Below are 20748 nucleotides of genomic sequence, written 5' to 3'. Positions count from 1 at the left end.
CAAGCACCTGTACGATTCTACAAAATATTTCTGCCCGCTGTAAAAACGACCCACGTGAAACGACCCAACAATCTGATAAATATTGAACAGTCCCTTAGCGACACTTTCAATTAATCTCGCATATTTCAAATATGCGCTAACGCATTTCTATACTTTCTTATCATATGCAATTTCTTTCTTGTTCAATAAATTTCATGCGTTGGATTATGTTCAGTACCACTGATCCAGTTTCGAACTAACAATGTAAATGACGCGTGCACGTCGTGTCGATATAAAAAAAAACGGAAAAAAATACAGTTCCTGGACGTAACATATTTCGATTTTTTGTTTTTACTTCCTACGTTCTTCAGATGCAGGAAAAAATGAGAGAGAAGAAAGGTTCATGGTAATTTCCTCAAATAACCATGTGACAGGTGCTACAGACATTTTATAAATGAGGGGGCTCTAGACTAATACTGCCAAATGACAAAAGCACCAACTGAAGATTGGACAAAACAAATGAGAAAGTGTGAGATGTGTGAGATGGATGCTTTCATTTTCACGAAATTTACAAAGTTTTCTATCTATAGAGGGTGTCTAAACGATGGAACTCCCATCCATCCATGGTTCCGCCAAATAATGCATGCGTGCAAAAAATAGGTGTTTTATGTCAGCGGTCACGCATTTGTGCATTTTCTCGTGACAAGTGACATGTAATAGTACGTGTATTCAATCAAGCAATGAGAGACCCAGAGTTCCATATACTCGTCACCCATCACACTTGATTTGTATTGTAAAATTTGCAAGATTATTTTTATAACAATACACTATATGTAGACTCAGATACTGTAGAAGACTGTCATTGAAACGATATGACAGGTACAGAGCACACTGTCTGTGTCAGGTGCTTGCACCCAGTATTAAATATGTAGATCTAGTCTGGCTATCAAAATTTTATGAACAGATAATAAATTTATTACCTAATATTTTAAAGTTGCTGACTCTTCCTGTGTAATTTATACCCAGTACGTTCAGTTTTTATAAAATAGTAATAGGCAATTGTGATCTTTAATGGACGAAATGTTTTGGAAAGAAAATTGCACATGTCACCGAATGTTTGGATCTTCCACGGTCACACTCTGACATCCCTTAAATTTGACCAAATCCGATGCTATATAATCTCCACGGTTTCTAGATGATTACTTGAGAATAAATCAATGAATATTTTGTTTATCTTATGCAGTGTTGTTGAGTGCGATAAATTCAAGTTTAATTTTAATTTTCAGCAAGATTCAAGATACAGTTTTCAAGTTAGGCTATTTTGAACATTTTGTCATCCCCCATTTTACCCCACTACGTGGCCGGAATATCACTGATCCTTCCATTTTAATTCCCCATTTTTCCTTTGATGTTCTATCTTCCGTTTATACTATATCATACTGAGTGTGTGTTGTTTTTTTAATACGTGGCTTCAAGTAATAAAAAAATCAAACAATAAAGAATGCCTCACAAAAATACCAAACCTGTTCATTTAAAAAGTACAAAGTATTGAATTTGTTTGATAAAATTCTGATTACCAAATTAAAAGTGGAGTTATAATATTGATCTTAATGTTTATATTTTCTTTTTATTATATCCTTAAAAGTTACTCAAATTTAACCTTTTCAAAATAATCTGTTTCTGATAAAAACAGATTTTAAATCCACTTAGTATGTTCAGTAATGTAATTCACGGATGTATAAATAGTTTGTAATCGCCCTTTCCGTTTCGATGATTTTTGAACCGTGGATGTAGTAGTGTGCGGTATATCCGTTAAAACAGTAGTCTAAACAAGGTTATAGGCCCGAGGAAATTATATGTGTTGACATCACTAAAATCGTGTGAGGTAGGAATTTTTTGTATATAATCTCAGTAGAAGATGTCATAAAATTAGAAGTATTTCAATATTACAAATTTTCACAATTTCTTTTACAGTTTATTGATCTAAACTCGTGACTTGCACGCCCGTCTTTTAATATGAACGTATATTATACATGTATGTAATATGTTCATTTGTAATGTTGTGTGTCTAAAATGGTCTTACCATGACTAAAAACCACTGCGATGGCTCGACGTATTGCGAGGACTAAAAACCACTGCGATGGCTCGACGTATTACGACGACTGATAACCAGTGCTAAGAAAATTAAGTATAGTTACACTGACTTCATTAGTTGAAGCACAATTTCGTTTCCCTAGTTATTCTCAACTTGTCGTTCTAGAGTTTTTTAAGGAATATTATTTCAAAAAAACTAAATTGGGGTATGATGTTAAAGGTTGTCCTATTGCCCGCGACATGTGAAGCTACCATTCGAACAAATGAAAGTTAACTTGTAGTGGACTGTGTGAACCAAATCTTATTTATTTTTCAACATGTATTTACTAAATGACAAACTATATTTCAATTTGGACAAGTAGAAGGACAAATTTATAAAATATTAACGTCAAACCCTATAAATAAGTAGTTTTAGTTTATACCCAGATATGTTATTTATGACTAATACTTTTCGCCTTACATTGTAGTCTTCTTTGCTATTTGTTAGGAGCATAAAACAACAATGATGGAAACATGTTAAATTGATTTCGTTACCGTTCAAACTAATGTAGATGTATTTAATTTATTATTGTAAGTACCCATTTTTTCTGTATTTTGTAGTTTTGAATTTATAAAAAGGAAGTATTTATGGATTCCTTCATGGATCCCTTGCCAATTGCTCCACATTTTTAAGTTTGTAATTAGTATGCAATTTAGTCTTTTTCTCGCAAAGTTCCAACTTAAATTAAGTATTTGAATCAAGATAGTCCAAGATTTTCTGTATTATGAATTAAAGGAAATTTCAAGATTTGTAATTGAGCATCTTTTTAGCAAACTGTAGATATTGCAAAGATAACTACATGTAGTGTGGATAATAGGTCAATTTCGTTATACTGTATAATACCTCATAATTTTCATCATTATGTTAAACGGTGGTGAAATAATGGAAAAATGTACGATTACTTCATTTTTCATGTCGACGTTGACTTATAATGTCACTATGAGCATTTGCTTTAATTTAAATTGTTTACGATTCTTTAGATTCACGTAACTTAATCCATAATAACTGAGTGATACGAAATAAAATCTTTATCAACCAACATTTATTTTATTTTACCACGAAAGTTACAAGCGAGAAAGTGAATCTCATGAAAACCTAATAGCCACATAGGCAGGACAACAAAAAATGAATACTCAAGATTCAGTCAATTACTGTAGTTACGCAGCGTAAACTTTTAGTGCATGTGTTGTTTTCTTTTTTAATCAAAATCAAGATAAAATTCTACATAACTCTTTGATGATTAAATAAATTATTTTATGTTTACTCATTTAACCAAAAATTGAGACCGGATTTACTCGGATTTCAGAACGATTCTTTTCTTATCATAAGATTTTTCGCTTATTTTTTTTTATGTGTACACGTAGAATCATTTCAGGACTATTTCCATCTCTGGCACTAAAAAGATCACATTCTCATCCCAATAAAAATATGAAAATCAGTCATTATTATTATTTTTTTTAAACATTCACTTTCATAACTTAATTATGGGTTTGCACAAAAGACTGAGTTCAAGATATCTGTTTGAAGAATATCAAATGTTTAACAATAATACTTAGTAATATATAAAATTTACGCTTAATAAAAATCACATACATAAATCAATGCTGTCCTTTGTGAAAATACAGCCTATCATTACTAGTACAAGTAACAGATGTTGTAATTGTTACATCGTTGTTTTACACTTAAACTTTGATATTGTGTTACAGATTTTCCATCAGACCACTATGTTTGTTTGGTAACATGAAAATAAGAGCACAATTAGTTTTTGGACCGAAAATTTTACCAGCAGAATGGAGAACGAACAAACTCCAGTAGTGTCAGCCGAGCACACTGAACATCCAGAGAAAGATACCAAAGATGTTGAGCAGAATGAAAAAGAAAAGCCAAAGAGAAACATTTTCAAGTTCGAAAAAGATTTATTGATATATAAAGTATTTTACTTCGGTTTTGGAGGTGCAATAGGATGTGTATTCCCTTTTCTTTCTGTATATTACAAACAGCTTGGATTTAGTCCAAATCAGATTGGTATAATAGCCGGTGTACGGCCCCTGATTGGGTTCATGAGTGGACCAGTATGGGGGTCAATCGCAGACAGGTGTCGTATACGAAAAATGATGATGTTAGTGAGCACGTTTGGGTGGCTGATTTTTCTAATGGGCATTGGTTTTGTGCCCCCCGCGCAAATCACCGAATCAAAGTGTCAAGTTGCGGCAATAATGGCGAATTCGACTCTGGTAAATACCTCTCAACATACTGGAAGGGAACTATTCAAACAATTAAGTGAACACGAGAAAAACAAGCTGTTAGAAGACCGAGGCTGGATGTTCTTGGACTCTGATAGCGAAAGAGTTTTTGGAATGGTTATTTCTCTTGTCATTCTGGGAGAGGTTGTTCAATCACCATTATCAGCTCTGTCAGATTCTGGATGTTTAGAACATATAGGGATAGATAACGTAGATAAATATGGCTTTCAGAGATGCTGGGCTTCTTTCGGATTTGGGCTATTGTAAGTACATGCAGAGGCGGGTTCAGAGTTTTTGAAAGGGGATTCCAAAGGGTCCTAGCTATTATCTGCTCGTTTGCCCAAAGTTTGCATGTAATTAGTAAAATAATCCAATAAAATAGGGGTTCTTACCCCGAATCCCCTGGATCTGCCACTGTCTTATTTCAAGTTACTATTAATAGGGTTTGTAAGTCTCGTTCTAGTTCCAGTTTCCCTTCCGGAATTTCCAGTGTAGAACGTATTGAAATCCGAAGACCGATATGCATTTTAGTGTGTACTTCCAGGAAATTCAAACGCTGCTTCACAATGCAAAATCTTCTATTTTATGCTATTCTAAACTTTTTTATCTCTTAGAACTTGATAATTGTCATTTTTAACCTGTATTTTTACCCAAAAATGATACTTCGCTTTTAGTATTGAACTCAATGCTATGTTAATGACGAATCTCCATACATTTGAATGATAGACTAGGACCCATTCTTACGAAACCACGGAGTCACGTGACGAGACTTACATACCCTATAAAGCGGGTTAACGTAGAAGCTGTTTTAGGTAGCATTAGTTTGATGAATAGTGTGAACTATATTTGCTAATGAATAAATGGTAAATAGTTTTAAAAAAAATAACATATGCGATTATCTTTAAGATTCAAGGCAAGATCAATTTTATGATCGAGGTACAAAGTAATTGATTAAATCTTTTCGCCGCACTTGACATTTAGTATGAAAAGAACAAGTTTTAAAAGTGAAATAATATTTGTGCTCGTAAAACACAGTGTTGTGAAATGACTTCTTTCTTGGAACATTCGCTTATTTGTTTATTGAAATGTGATCAGTCAATTGAGTAATAATGACTTAACAAGTTCATCAAATTCTCGAAATGCTAAAGAGGCTGACCTCCAGATCGGTAAATGCATTATATTCCCAGTATACCATAAGCAATCTTGGCATGCGTTTTATAGTCCAAACGCATTGTGTTCGTTGTAAAAATATGTACATGTAATTAATGAGAAGTTTTATAACTTTCAGTTAGAAGCCAACACCTGCGTCGGTTTCAGAAGTCTCAATAAGAAACTTCGGAACATGTAATATAGTGTTGATATGACACATCGGAACAGGGTATAAATACAAATAAGTTTCTACCTTTTCAGATCATTGGTAGTTGGGGGAGTTATCACTACCACAAGGTCTCCCATTACAGTGTGTGGTATGACCATCGTCATTAGTGACTATCATGTAGCATTCTATTTCTTCGCCGGATGCATGCTAATCGTCATCATTTCCGCTTTCTTATTTACATTTCCGGTGAGTATTGACACATCAAAAAGTAGGGGGGGATTAAAAAAAACACCCGAAGAGCAGTAATGCAAAAAAATGTTTTAAAAATTTCAGACAGATACCATTAATGAAGTTTTCTAAATGCAGTCATGGTGGTTTTTTTCATACATGTATTCGCCAAAATGATGACCTCAGTCGATACACTATTTTCTCATTATCAGTAATAAACCGTAAATGACAACAAAGTTTATGCCCATTTTTCATAACATTCAAAATACAAAAATGTGAGGTTGGTATACTAAACGTTTCTGGTTAACACTTCAGTTTGAATTTAAGTCTAACTACATGTACATGTAGTTTTAACATATGTAGATGCACACACCTCTCAACATTTGTATTCGTATACTTTCACACGATGATCACGTTCTTTTTATTTTCAAACGAAATCAATATCCCTCTATCTAGGTAAAAATCGTGTACTTTTATGTGAAGTGTAAAACGTTAAGCACCGCGTGGTTTTTGACCCGGACTTTTCAATATATGGAAAAGTTTTTACCTGACAGCTTTCCAATTATATACTAACATCGTTGGTAAAATATGTTTGTATATGGAATAACCCGAGGCTTGCATGAAATTTTAACATTGTCGCCAAATAAAATTGTTATGTAATAATACAAATTATAAGCCTTACAATCCTTTCCATCTTTCGGGTAAAAAGTAATGTACATGTAGCTTGTGACTAGATGAATAAATACATTTAAGCAGCCGATTTTGATGTTTATGAAAAGGGGAGGGTTCCATGCTTATATCTTCTCTTTTTTGCCCTTGTTTTGCGGAAAATTAAATGGGGTCTAACCCTACACCTCTGAATTCGCCACTGAAATAAATTTATCCGAAGCACCCGTTCTTTTCTGTTTCATTTCCACTTTACATTGCTCTTCAATGTTTTCTTTACCAGGTTCTATTGATAATTGTTTATCCACTTTATTTTATAGACATTAAAAGCATGACAGCAAGTCATCAGCGCGCATGACTTATTGTGCTTTTATGCAACATTTATATCCAAAAAAATGTTGAGGTTAAATTTTTGAAATATTCTTCTAGAGTGGATGCAATGTAGATATTTTTTGCGGTAAAATTGGCGAGAAATTAAAGTTTCAAACTAAAACCGCTTAAATCTACTCATGACAACCCATACTTTGCAAATTTTGGATGGAGGCGCACGCCCGCCACGCCCCGCCTAAATCCGCCCTGATTGTGGGCTCTTCATATTGAAATTGTCCAATGTTTTTCATATGATAAAAATGAAACAAGAGCAAAATGCATGATATTCGAGACCCATTTCGTATGTATGAAAGCTACTTATAGCGTCCCCAAACAAAGCGTGGACTTAAAGACGTAGAAAAAAAAGGGGGGTAAATATGAATTCATCACAAATTAAAATGCTTTATTTGAATCCATGGTAAGATTTTATCTTATATTTAAAAAAATCTCGATTTCATTATTAACAAATGCATTGTTCATATTTTTTTATTGACAAAATCAAGAGATTAATGTAATAAACTTGTATAACCAACTACATACAGTATGCTTTCTGTTTTATCGTATTATCCTGTTGGACAAGTGTGAAAGTTGGCATCCGCACATTTAATGTTTCAAACAAAGAAACAGCCGAACCTTTTCAAGACCATTTAAGACAATCCGGGCAGTTAAAGCGGATACACGTCCAATGTCAGGTGTCTCAATATATCATCACGTAGCTTTAAAATTCAAACATTCTTCTCTTTCAGCATGAAAAAGCAGCCAAAGCCGACAACAAACCGAAGCCAAATATAAAGTATACATTTAAGTTATTTATGAATGCACATTACTGCTCGTGGTTAGTGTGTATGTTTGTGATGGGCGTGTGTAATGGTGTTATATGGGGATTCCTTTACTGGCATTTAGAAAACTTAGGTAAGAATAAAGTATTTTTTTAATTTGGAATTATTTCGGAATTTCGAAAACGAGAAAAAACGTATTTGTAAAACGAGCTCTTATTAAGGGAGTTAAACATGCCGGCATGACTAAGGGATTTTGGTAAGGAAAAAGAAGATAAAGAAAATCTTAGTAATACTATCCCCCTTTTTAGGGGTTAGTTTTACAAATTTGTTTTACACATTTTCTTAAGTAAAAAATAATTCCAAATTCAATCATACCTTTAAGGATGAATTATGGAAGAATTATATCTTAAATTAGAGCGAAAAATATGTCAAAGATTTCTTCATAAAGGGAACCAGGAAAATATAGCCAAGGGAACTAAGAACATTGTGCAACTGTGGTGAAATAGGAGATGAATTCTTATTTTCACGAGAACACGATATTTTATAAACCAAATTTTGTGCTGGAAATTTTCATTGTGAATGAATTCTAAAAGTGCACCAGTTTGGTGCAAATTTGTAAATGTTCTCAAATGATATCGAAAACATTGTGCTATCCAAACGTTCGAAAATTGTATTACATCTCTCTGTTTCTTTTAGTTATAATATAATTTATACCCCGTCTAATATATTGTATATGTGCGTTTATACTACCGGTATACTATACAAATATTTTTTATCTCTGTCCCACTGTTATTTGGATTATTAGAATAAAGACTCTGCCACACATAGATAATGGAACAGAGACCTGTTGTCCTGACTGAAATGCCCAATATACTATACATTAACATTAGGTATGGAATGTAGTGCTCCAACATACCATATTTTCGATAAAAACTTCAATTCAAAAACATTATAAATCTAACTCTAAGCCAGTTTTAAGTATTGAACTTCTGCCTTAAGATATAAAAATCTGTCCTGTGTCTTCATTCTTTTTGACTGAAATTATCTCCTCATCAGAAATTTATTTACTTTCTGTTGATTCTAGTCAAAGTTTTGCTCCTACGCTATAACCTATCTTTGGTGACTCATTAAGTTTTAAGGAGAATTAAAAATATAGGTGTGTAGATACTGATATAGTTATGGAGAAATGGACGAACTTATTAATTGTTAAAAGTAATCAATAACAAATGTCACTTTATGTCTATATAAAAATAAGTTAAGTTTCTTTTATTTGTGACTATAGATTAATAATATTTAAAATATTTTATGATATTACACATACTGAATAGTGATATCGAGCTGGTTAGGCCAGCATTTTTTAAAATATGTTTTACGGGACCGCCGGCCCTATTTTAGCCAAAAATAAAATAAAAGTACGTGAATGTCGTTTTATTTGTGTAAATTCCGCCGACTCCTGGAATATTTGCGAGAAAATCCCATGCTAAAAATAAAAGAAAATAGATCGCAAGTTTTCATTGGACGAGTAAATAAGAAGCGACCAATCTGCGATCGTTTTAATTTAGTAAGCTACCGGAAGCTCTCGGAATATTATCATTAGTTAATGAAAAACACTGAAGGTCAATGGCCGACCACAACAACAATGCGTTATAGGGTCGGCCTACGATTATTTCAAACTCGTTATTATTGGGGAATACAGAAAGGTGAATCTTTCTCTAACCGTCAACGAAATAATTGATGAGGTTGTCGATGTGATAGCTGCGGCTGTCATAACAAAGATGTCCTGCCATGGTCCCACGAATATGTTTATTATGCAAACAGCTTCACAAGGATTAATATTATTTAACTCAATGATCTCGTACACTGCCCAACACACCAGCGGGCAATATTAGATTAAAAGTTAAGTCTAAATCTCAACATTTCTTGTAATACAGTAAAAAAGTTCTGCACAAAGTATTTACGTTTTTCAAGGCAAGAGTTGTTCAACATCCCACCTCTGCAATTGATACTGATGTAACCAACTATTTCAATACCAATTGCAAATTCAAAATAATCATCTTATCTAACTACCAAGAGATAAGATTATCCTCGATGGATAAATGAAAGGAATCACATTTATAGAGTGTACTGGGTAAACATCTTGCCTATAATTACCATTTTATCTGGCTTGGACAGCTGATTATTACTGGTCATTATAATAATGTACATGCCATTATTGTAAAAAAAACGCAGACCTTTTTAAATTTAACTATCAAATTATATAAACCAAAGATTGATGGACAACAATGCACATCTCAGCGGCAGCTTTTTATCAAGATTATTTCGCCTACCAATAAAACCATTATCAAAACACAGTATATCAATAAGATGTCGACATCCAGTCATACCTAGGATATAATACAAATGTGATTCTCCAAATAATAACCACAACTGATTGATCACAATAAGATCAAATGTGGCGTGGGTTCTGATGTATTTACCTAGGCAAAAATATATTGTCAGAGGATCCAAATGTTTACAAATGACTTGAATTACACATTCAAAACATTTCGGAAATGTAGCCAAAAACTTGGAAAGGGGTACAAATATATCTACCCATCGAAAATATTTTATACATCTTTCCAAAAGTAAAAAATTGTGTGTATTCTCTGTTTCATTGTGAGAACAGTGTCAATCAGTCTTAATAATTAAAGAAGTGAAATGTACATCAAATTTGTGTATCAAAAGCTTTTACTTTTCACACATTTAGAATATAGCAAAAAAACATAATAAAAATGAAAACAATTACTTTTGTTTTTATTTTTTCCATCGACTCGCCAAGATTTTGACTTTTATTTTTATTTGCTCCGTTCGACCCAGTTTTTTTTAATAAGTTGGCCTTACGCGAACTATTGCTAGGATCGACATAAAACATGTATCGTGAGCTTCCCTGTAGCAAGTGATAATCCTTTCTCTCCTCCTGTATCATTTGACTTGTTTTTTTTTCTGAAATTCAACCTCAGTCGGATATTTTTTTTATCATGTTGGTGGCCCACTACAAGGTGATACACCGCTTGTCATGATGATCCTCGTGTAAATTTATGCACAACGCCAATAATTAAATAATCGTTGGCATTTTTAAAAATTTACTAGAACTACTAACATCTACATTTATATAATTTATTTTTCAAGAGTAGCTTTCATAAAACCCTTTCCGGTCCAACTCCTTCGTAACTACATTTACATGTGATAAAAATGTTAGGACTTAAAGCTCTGTTCATCAGGGATGAACATTATGTACAGTGTCACAATCCATATCTACTAAGCCACAAACTTTTGTTCAATAAGCGTTATGAGGAAGGGAACTATTGAGCACTTCAATACATGCACATGTACAAATCTGAATGCACATTATGTTAGACATTCTTAGTCTGATGAAACTATGTAAAAGGTCAAATATCTATTTCAATTTTTCCTACTATTTAAAATTTTGTAAATTAAATTTTTTGGAACTTGTTGTTTCAATGCATACTCGAAGAAAGGCTACCATTAAACAGTGTTTCTAATGCATTACCAATCCATTCAAGAAATACGTAGAACGAATATAATTTGTACGCCGAAACAATCACCCTTCCGGAGCATCTTGCATTTGCTTTTTGTTCTTGTTTTTTTTTTTTTTTTGGTGTCGTTTCTTATCGTCAGTTTCTGTACATGTATTTTATTTTGTTGGTTTCATCGTCTCTATTTCCTGTTTTAAGTTAAGGGCAATGAACTTGGATTTTGATGATTGTCCTATTTTCTGTATTTTTTCGCCGATGTATGTAACTTCTATTCCATAGAACAAATGTTCATAGTTGCATGAAGTTCTAAAATCTATTGGAGAAATAAATAACGGAAACTCCTTTTTATCATTGTTTTACCACGAGCTGACGATTTATGGCGCATTATTTTACTTCGAGCGAGAGCAAAGTGTTTCTTCAGCTACAAATAGAGAAACATGGTCAGATTGTGAGAAGAAAATCCGTAGATTTATGAGTAATGTTCTTAAACTTGATAAAAAATTTTGTTGAAAGAATACAGAGTGAATATATTCAGCGTGTACGTGGAACTGAAAAGAATCGACCTATTATTGTAAAATTGTGAAGCAACCAGGATTGTAATAGTATTCTGAAAAAGGCAAAAGAGGTTCTTAAGCCAGGCGAAAATTACCGTGTCAATGAGGTTTTTACTCCAAAAGTGAAAATAGCAAGGAAAAACGTCTTGAAGTAAGTGAAAGAGGTAGTAAAGTCTCAATGATATATGATAAATTTTTGATCGACAGTAAACTGTATTCATATAATGACAACAGCAAAAAGTTGTTTTAAGTTACGGTAAGATAGGGATTCGGATTCTATGGTGCCACAGTAATCCAAGTATAGAAAAACTGATTAATCTTTTTAAACTGAAGACTATGTTATCTTGAAAAATACTGCTATCAAAAAGGCAAAAGGCAAAACATGGGCGAGAAGATATATTGTCATTTTAATTGTTTTGTAATGAAATGAAAGGTGTATTTGTAAATGTGTTCTTGCTTATTCACGTTTGATCTAACTATTGTTATTAATGTTTTCAAAATTATTGATGATGATAATTTATGATAGCAACTGCAGATGGTATGATGTATATTGTGTATTGATATTTATACCATGGACTGGAGGCCTGATTTGTACAATAAAACGTATCTTTTTTAATGAAAAAAATGAAGTTTCCGTGGTTTATTTCGATTCTAATAGGTCAAATACGGTACTTTTTTTACATTTTCGTGGCCTATTACGGTAGACCCACCATATTTGTCCATATTTGGCTGTGCACTTTATGCTGTGTCAGTTGAAATGGTCGGTAGTGAAACTTTGCTTTGTATTTTTTATAATGAAGGAAAGGGCGAATTATATATTACGATGTTAGATATGACAATAGTTGTTTGCATTATTAGGTCACATTGTTCACATATGGACAGGTACAATGTTTCATATATAGACGATTGTTATTGTTTGTTTTCATACTTGATGTCGCACGTGGTACGTGGCGAGTGCGACCGTGTATGCGTGTAAGGGATTTTTACGGAATATGATATAACTTTTCTAAAACATAACATTTACTATTTTATTAAATATGAATTTGATGTTTATTCACGCTACTGAAATGAATGAAAACAGATGATATACATCGGAATGCTACGTTTGTTTTTTTTTCTTCACATGATTAAGATGAGCAGTAATTTACACAGACACAAGCCACGCCCAATAAGATTTGTGCTGTTCGTATATAGCAATCGAAAGTCAACCACAACTATGGTCTCAAAGCATTTTAAGGACGTCATATTAGTATACAGTTATTAAATGGGTTGGATGCAATAGACCAGAATATTTGTCCTGAGGTACTGAGAATGATCAAGTCTCTATTGTTGGCCTCGTGCAATAAAACACTTGATCATTTTCAGTACCAAAGGACAAATGTTCTGGTCTATTGCATCCAACCCATTTAATAACTGTTTTATTACCTAATTTGTCTATGAGATATAATAAAGAATGGAAATGGGGAATATGTCAAGGAGACAACCATTCGACCAGGAATAGGAAATTGACCGCTCCATGTTTACCAATTGGCAGACGAGAGTCACATCTACGTTTTTACACACGAGTTTTTTGTGTGTAAATTCCAATTTAATGAAGCGCTTAAAAAGTTCAACCAATCAAAAGGCTTAGATAAAGGTCATTATGGGGTCAGTGCAGTAGACTCCTCAGGGAGACTATTGCACCGTGCAATAGTACATCGACAGTGTAATAGATCGCCCTGTCCTGAATAAATTTTGAAAGTAGAGAAAAATATGTGTATATTTAATAAACAAGATAAAACCTTATAATTAGGTAATAAAATGTTTTATAAATCTTTAAGCGTCTTTTCGAGCATTTTTCAACTTGTAAAATCATAATTGTATGCAGTTTTAAACGTGTTATGTCAGAGAGTCATTACCCAAAAGATCACTACAATAACTGTGAAAATTTTATTGGTTTTAACATCGAATTTCAATTATAAAGTATATAAATTATCAGTTTCAAGCTTTTACTTTCAACACATATGTTCGTTTCATCATTAAAAATTCTCACATTCTCTGTCTGACGCGTCATAAAACGTAAATGAATTCTTAAAGGAAATCTAAATCTCTTTAAAACTTGATACGGTGATACAAAACCTCCTCCACTCAATTAGAAGCCCGTGTCCCTGGGGAAAATGTTTTGCTCAAATGTAGAAACCGTCAATTTACTTGTAACATTTTTATTTGGGTTAAATGAAAACTATTGACATTCAAAGTTGATATTGACTGTTACCATCTGTGAATTCGACAGCTTCATCACTCAGAATTGTAACAATCATTGTTTTATACGACGCAGTCGGTATTGTGTTCGCTTTGACATCACGTGAAACTCATGTTATTTAACTTTGACAATGTAACCAATGGAGCAATAATAAAACAAATATCACAAAAAATATTATTAAATCATTTCGTTTCCGTTATTATTCATGTTCTTGGACATGTCCGATTGCTATTTATTGCTGTTTATACTCTGCCCAGTGTTTCGTCAATCTCCTTCTCTATCACTTGTTAAAAAAATCCTGGTTCCAAGGGCCTGTGCTTCAGTGTCTTGTGTCTGGAAAATTTTCAATCAAAAACAGTTCTTTGACTTTAATATATAATGGTTTACTTGTTGAACCAATAAAATAATTTATTGAAATACGAAACATAATCTAAATCGGATTTTCTGTATACTTTGATATTAGACTGACAAAGCAAAAAAAAATGCGTCGGCTATCTTATTTAACATAGTTAATACAGTTAATTCCCTGTAGTTTGATAATTTTTATAACAATTACACTCCACGCACAGAAGGCTCTCTATCCAGAAGAGTTAGTACCCATGTAGTCATATAGTTAGTACCCATGTAGTCGTACATATCATATATATATATATATAGAATGGTCTGAAAATTCCCAACGATGTTAGAACTGTCAAATTTGCGATGCAAATTTTTGGTTGTTCCCTCCGCGGGACTCGAACTCGTACCGCTGTGACACCTATGACAACACTGCCAGCGCCCTAGACCACTCGGCCAGCTAGACTATATAAAAATATAGCTTTCGCTCACCGGGTCATTCCTCCTCGTAGGATTAATCTAGAGCTGTAACTTAGTACACGATGTATGGTAGTACGGGACAGTTCATCTAGGTGTTATTATGTTAATATGATCCTCTATCCTACATAATAACACCTAGATGAACTGTCCATACTACCATACATCGTGTACTAAGTTACAGCTCTAGATTAATCCTACGAGGAGGAATGACCCGGCCAGCGAAAGCTATATTTTTATATAGCTTAGCTGGCCGAGTGGTCTAGGGCGAGTACGAGTTCGAGTCCCGCGAAGGGAACGACCAAAAATTTGCATCGTAAATTTGACAATTCTAACATCGTTGGGAATTTTCAGATCCTTGTGTAAGTTTACATTATCTTCCCTGTATCAATTTGATGCGATGGAGCAGTGTAGCGGATAAAAAAAATCGCGCGTCCATCCCTACGTATTTGCTTATAACGTTTATAATAAATTCATATTTGTTCAAAGTACCTCGAATACCAGTGGTTTTAAGATAAACACATTATTTTGCTGAATCAATTAAATACGTTATACTCCTTTCTACTTTAATGCACTGTTTAGTTTTATAACATTGTTCATTCTTCTTTTCAGGTGCTAGTCAGCTTGTGATAGGTCTGGGTTCAGTTATTAACAATATAGCAGAGATAGCAACATTTTTCTTCATATTTCCTTTGATACGACGAGTGGGTGTTCTTCCATTCATGTACCTAGGAATTTTGGGATATGTTGTTCGGTTTTGCGTCTTTGCCTATATAGACAACCCATGGTTTATTTTACCAGTAGAAGTACTACAAGGTTAGTTAAACCACATCACACGACTGTATATTCATTTTGTTTGCAAACACTATGCAAACATCCAATAAATTTACATTATAAAGCATTCTTCTTCACTGTTTTCATAAATAGGCCGCCATAGTCATGCAAGAACCTTAATATATAACAATATTTTGTTAGCAGAAACAGATGAAACAAATCTGAATGAAAATAAATTTATCTAAATCCAATAACTCGTTCTAATGTCATAAAATATTATACTTAAACGTAAGATTCAAAGAAATTTAAACACAAAACCAAGTTAAAGTGTCACTCAGATTTGAATCTTTAACCAGATGTCAACACAAGTCATCACAAAATATCTACAGAGATTAAATTTGGCACATGCAGCAACTTCTGTCATTGTTGTAGTTGATAAGAAGTTACAATCAAAATATCTTCCGGTACTTTTTCCTCAATATAAAATATTGCCTCACCTTTTAAAATTTTGGTGGTGATTTATTTCGGTCGGAATATACTTAATTTACTTAAAAGAAGACGAAAGCTGCTCTAGTTGACTGGAGTTGCCAATTTCTACGATAGATTAAGGATTTTTTTATGCCACTCGTCATCTTAACAAAATACCATGACTTGAATTTTTCGCTTTGTCAAGGTTCACTGGAACAGTTTATATTTCGGTAGGTTTTACGTTTGCCGGTGTATGGAGTGTGTTAACAGTATACTTTTGTAATGCCGTACCAATGGAGATGTTAGGAACAATGCAGGGTATTATACATGGTGTATACTGGGGACTTGGAAGCGGAAGCGGTTTTATGATAGGCGGCGTGTTGGTAGATCAGCTCGGAGCAAAGGACACATTTTGGATATTTGCAGGTGTATCAGGTTTCAACTTGCTAACTTTTGGAATTGTGCAAGCAGTAAGTAATACTTCTATGAACGTGAAATTAAGAATCCACTATTACACCATTGTTTCTGGATACTACACAACCAATAATTTTCACCGCAAATTCTTGCGCAATCGTCTACTTCTTTGTAGTCAATTTTGGTCACTTCCGTCAGAATATTTTTTCCCGCCATTCATACATGTAGTTCCGGTCTTACATTCTACATATAAACGCCGTCGCTGACTCTCCGTCCATATAAATGATTAGTACGTGGGCTGAGATAACCCTCCCGTGCACCCAAACTCATCAACCAAAATATAATGTTAGGTAATCATATACTTCCTATTGACGAATCTTTTTGTTGCCAAAAAATAAACTGAATCATTTTTGTGTTTTTGGCCGCTTTTTTATACCGCATTTAGGCAAAATCCATTTTTTACGTTTTTTTTTATTCTTCGAACTTTCTACAAAACCAAGTAAATTGACATATAATATATCATGGTGTAGCCCAATGTCTCTGTTTTACAATGGTATCAAGAAAATTGCAGAAACATCTAGGATTTTGGGGTAAAATAAAAAAATGTACCCCTATCCCACCGAAAAATCGCTTAGATCGACGCTGTAGAACACATATTGTTTAAAATATGAGTTTTACTGTGTTGATATGCTGTGAATGAGGGTAGGGGTAGGGGTAATATTTTAAAAATTATTTGAAAATGCTTTTTAAAAATTAGATTTTCGTTGTTTATTTATGTAGAAAATTAAATTATCTGTGGAATGATACCAAATTTTAGACGTTTAATTTGATCAATAGCATGTGGAGTCGAATTTATGTGACTTTTAAAGGAAAAATCGAAAATCTAATTTTTTGTATTTTTTACAAATTCTGACTACGAAAATTGCCAAAAATCATCAAAAGAACCCCAGAAGTATTAATTGTGATAATACTACACTGAAAATACCAAATAAGAAATGAGCATGAATACTCTTGGGGTTTGGGGTTTTGACATGGAAAGATAGATTAATTTAAGCGATTTTTGCATTGGAGTAGAGTTATACATTTTTCATTTTACTCCGAAACCCTAAGTGTTACCACAACTTTATTGGTACTATTGTTAAGTTTATACAATGGGCTACATGGTGATTTCTAAATCCTTTTAGTCTGTTCACACTCGCTGTCACATGAAGGCTTAGACGCTCAAACAATTGAGTCACAAAAATCGTTTGAGAATTTTGACCCAGTGGTGTATAAATATAGGCTTACACTGAAAAAGAATCCGAGAATATTCTTTAGCGACAAGTTAATTCGGTATTGGGAAGTATAAAGATACCTGAAAATCAGCATGAAGTTGATGTCTGGTGGGTGCACGGTAGACCCTCCCAGCGCATGGACTATATTAAAAAAGCTCGAATGCTAAATGTATATAAGCAATATTGAACGACTCCTTTGCTAATACTGGAAATGTGTAATAATTTTTAAAAACTGGAAGATGTCACATTGGATTAGAAAGGATTTTCAGGCTGTCAGATTTGTAGCCCATGTATCTCTGAGTATAGTTTTTTTTTCATTTGTCAGCTAGATTAAGTCATCTAAAAGTTAAAGATTATTTTAACCAAAAATCTTTCATTTACAGCTTACAAAACAACCAACACCTAACAAATATGAAGAGCTGTCAGATTGAAGATTTTATCCTTTTCAACGTATTATTATGTCAAGAGATTATGAATTATGATGCAAGTAGGAGATGAAATGTGTTGATAATAAAGGGAAAAGAATTCCTTCCATAGTAGAATTAAGCAGTATTAAACAAAATGGCTTAAGTGGGGAAGTGGTACTTTAGTCAGTAGCTTACAGGGCAACTTAGAGGCATTGTTGTTCCTGCTGTGGGTTAAGTTATAGTTGAAAGAGTGAATTCTTATACATTGTTTATGAAAATTTCTCTGTGAAATTGATTTTTCTAATTTATTAATGTTTTTGCTGTGATATTCTTAGATCAAAATTAAATACGTTAAATTACTAGTTAATGTTTTATTCAAAGAGCTGAGGCGAGCGGAGCTGGTACATGTATATATGAATCATATAATCTGCCCATATATTTAATTGAATTTAATATAGTACATATAACCGAAACTAACTGATTTTTTTATTTAGTACCCAATGCTAGTCGGGTGTGATCATGCCTCTTGTGAATCGGTTTATGCATATCCAATATAATTTGGTACGGGTGTATAATGTATAAAACTAAACAGCTGCTTCATATACTGTATATAAATGTGTCTGGTGTTGTATCAGCAATCTAGTTTTAATGCATTAGATAAAAAATGTTCGATAATCATTGCATAATATTTTAACATCCACAGGGAATAAAATGCTGCAAATAGTTTCAATTTGTATCCTTTGTCATAAATTTCTTTTATATTTTAGTGCTATTTTTTTTTAGCATTCGATATGCGTGAGTTGTGATATATTAAATACCGATTTATATCCGCATGTTGCACATCAAACATATCTCATGAATCCTTTAAATCAGCATTGTACGAGTTCGCGTTGCGTTGACCACTCGTGATTGGATAAAAACATTCGTCCAAATTACCGAAGCAACAATATGCAAGTTCGGACGATACATAGAAAATCTATCCGCCACTGATGAAAATATTTGAATGAAAAATATGCAAATGACCATAAAAGGAAAACCCATCCTCCAATGAGAATGAGGTTGAGACTAATATGTTATAGCACTTTCAAATATTTTGCCCTGAATGTCGTGACAAAGATAGTTCAATCACGCCTCTAGCCAGTGTGTACTTTTGACCAAAGATTAATTTATTTTCCCATAATATAGATATTAAAGCAAAATCGTACAAAAATGTTGTACATGTAAGCCCCTGTAACCGTCTATAATTATTTACACAGCCATTAGATTTGACATAATCTATTGACTATCTAAACTACCACAGACGGTCACCTGGAAGCTTATGTTATAACTTAAAATATTTCGAAAGATAATCACGTTACGCTAAAGCGATCATATGCCTTTGCCGTTTTGCGGAAAACGAAGGAAATATTCCACGAAGACAAACTTTCTTCAAACCTTTGAAGTATTTTAAGAGTTGACGAGTGAACGGACATGCAGTGGTAGACCGACATAAGATGGGTGTCGTAAAAACTAAATGACACACATTTAAGTAGTTCGGTTCATCCTTAGTTAGCAAAAAATATTCACAATGACAGTCTCCAAAAAAATGCATATTAATAAAATTCAATATTTATTAGCATAATTACTTGCATAACTATCTGCAATTATTTCACACATGATTATCAATATTTTTTCTATGACTACTCTACATAAACGTTGCAATGAAGTATTTGCTTACAGAGTACAATGTACAATTTATACCTTATATAACCTTTGCTTGTTCTAAAAGAATTATTTGGCGCCGACGTTTCTTTGGCATGAATTTCGGCAATTTCTTCCAATTATGAACCGTTACCGTGATGACAATGACCAACAACAAACACGCAGCAAACCCACTTACTACCATGGCAGTTACTTTAGGAGGGTTTCCATTTTTCTTTTGTTTATTATGTGTGGACGTTGAATTCTGTGAATGATATCAAACCTCTGATATTAAGGGGTACCTTAGTATGTCAAAATGGGACGACCTTCAATAAAAAAAAAGCTTAAAAACATATACATGTAATCACATAAGACTGCCATTTTATGTTAGCTGTAAAATAACTAAAAGAGTCCATCTTTGGTACATTGTAAGTAGTTTTTGACCGGGTTGCACTCGTACAAATCGGCATATAGAACGTGGAATGTCGGGCAGGCGGGGTAAATATTTTCGTAATATTTTTCTCAGCAGCTATAAATCACAGCCACTAGGTATTTAGCACGCAACTTCAGTATGGAGTCCCATATCCTCGGATGCAAATTCAGGTTTTTCGCACTTCAGCATCCTATTTACGGTAACCCGGCCATTTCTGTCTTCGGCTCATTTAGGATCGATTTATTAGTGCGCTGTTTATTTATTGTCATTTGTCTTTTTAATGTTTCTCTTTTCTTCACTCATGAAACTTCGACACACAGACTATAGATATTTTGTTGTTGTTAAATACAATGGCGGACAGTTATTCCATGCAATACAAAACAAAAAACATTCGAGTGATTGAAAATTGAGGTTACAATATGCTTAATAGGGCCCAC

The 20748-nt window shown here is 33.4% G+C and overlaps 2 protein-coding genes across 8 annotated transcripts in view; one reads left to right on the top strand and one right to left on the bottom strand.

Annotated features, from left to right (window-relative positions):
• The first annotated feature begins 336 nt into the window (after positions 1-336).
• On the top strand, positions 337-18560 carry LOC148611758 (major facilitator superfamily domain-containing protein 6-like). Of its 5 annotated transcripts, none has more exons than XM_088592607.1 (8): positions 1747-1864; positions 2674-2745; positions 3820-4619; positions 5767-5920; positions 7684-7849; positions 15474-15677; positions 16338-16573; positions 18175-18560. In XM_088592607.1, the coding sequence occupies exons 3-8, from the start codon at positions 3904-3906 to the stop codon at positions 18220-18222; spliced, it is 1524 nt and encodes a 507-aa protein (XP_088448733.1). In that variant the 5' UTR covers positions 1747-1864; positions 2674-2745; positions 3820-3903; the 3' UTR covers positions 18223-18560. The 5 variants fall into 5 exon arrangements, with proteins under 5 accessions (XP_088448734.1, XP_088448732.1, XP_088448733.1 ...); XM_088592611.1 differs by lacking the exon at positions 2674-2745 and adding an exon at positions 2561-2643 and having other exon boundaries at positions 1750-1864; XM_088592610.1 differs by lacking the exon at positions 2674-2745 and adding an exon at positions 2541-2643 and having other exon boundaries at positions 1750-1864.
• Positions 13722-20748, bottom strand: part of LOC148611756 (uncharacterized) — a 14676-nt gene continuing 7649 nt past the window's right edge. For 2 of the 3 annotated variants that reach the window (XM_088592612.1, XM_088592614.1), the window contains 2 exons: positions 19939-20143; positions 13722-14381 (listed from right to left, as the gene is read on the bottom strand). In XM_088592612.1, coding sequence (XP_088448738.1) covers positions 19940-20143 — 204 coding nt within the window. In that variant the 3' untranslated portion in view covers positions 13722-14381; position 19939. The remainder of the gene's footprint in view (positions 14382-19938; positions 20144-20748) is intronic. The other variant, XM_088592613.1, reaches the window with a different exon arrangement.

This window comes from Perna viridis, chromosome 7 (assembly GCF_037379345.1).
Source record: "Perna viridis isolate PV_CMFRI_1.1 ecotype Kerala chromosome 7, ASM3737934v1, whole genome shotgun sequence".
In the NCBI taxonomy this organism is placed as follows: Eukaryota; Metazoa; Mollusca; class Bivalvia; order Mytilida; family Mytilidae; genus Perna; species Perna viridis.
The sequence above is the reverse complement of the archived record's forward strand: the minus strand, read 5'-3'. Positions and strand labels throughout refer to the sequence as shown.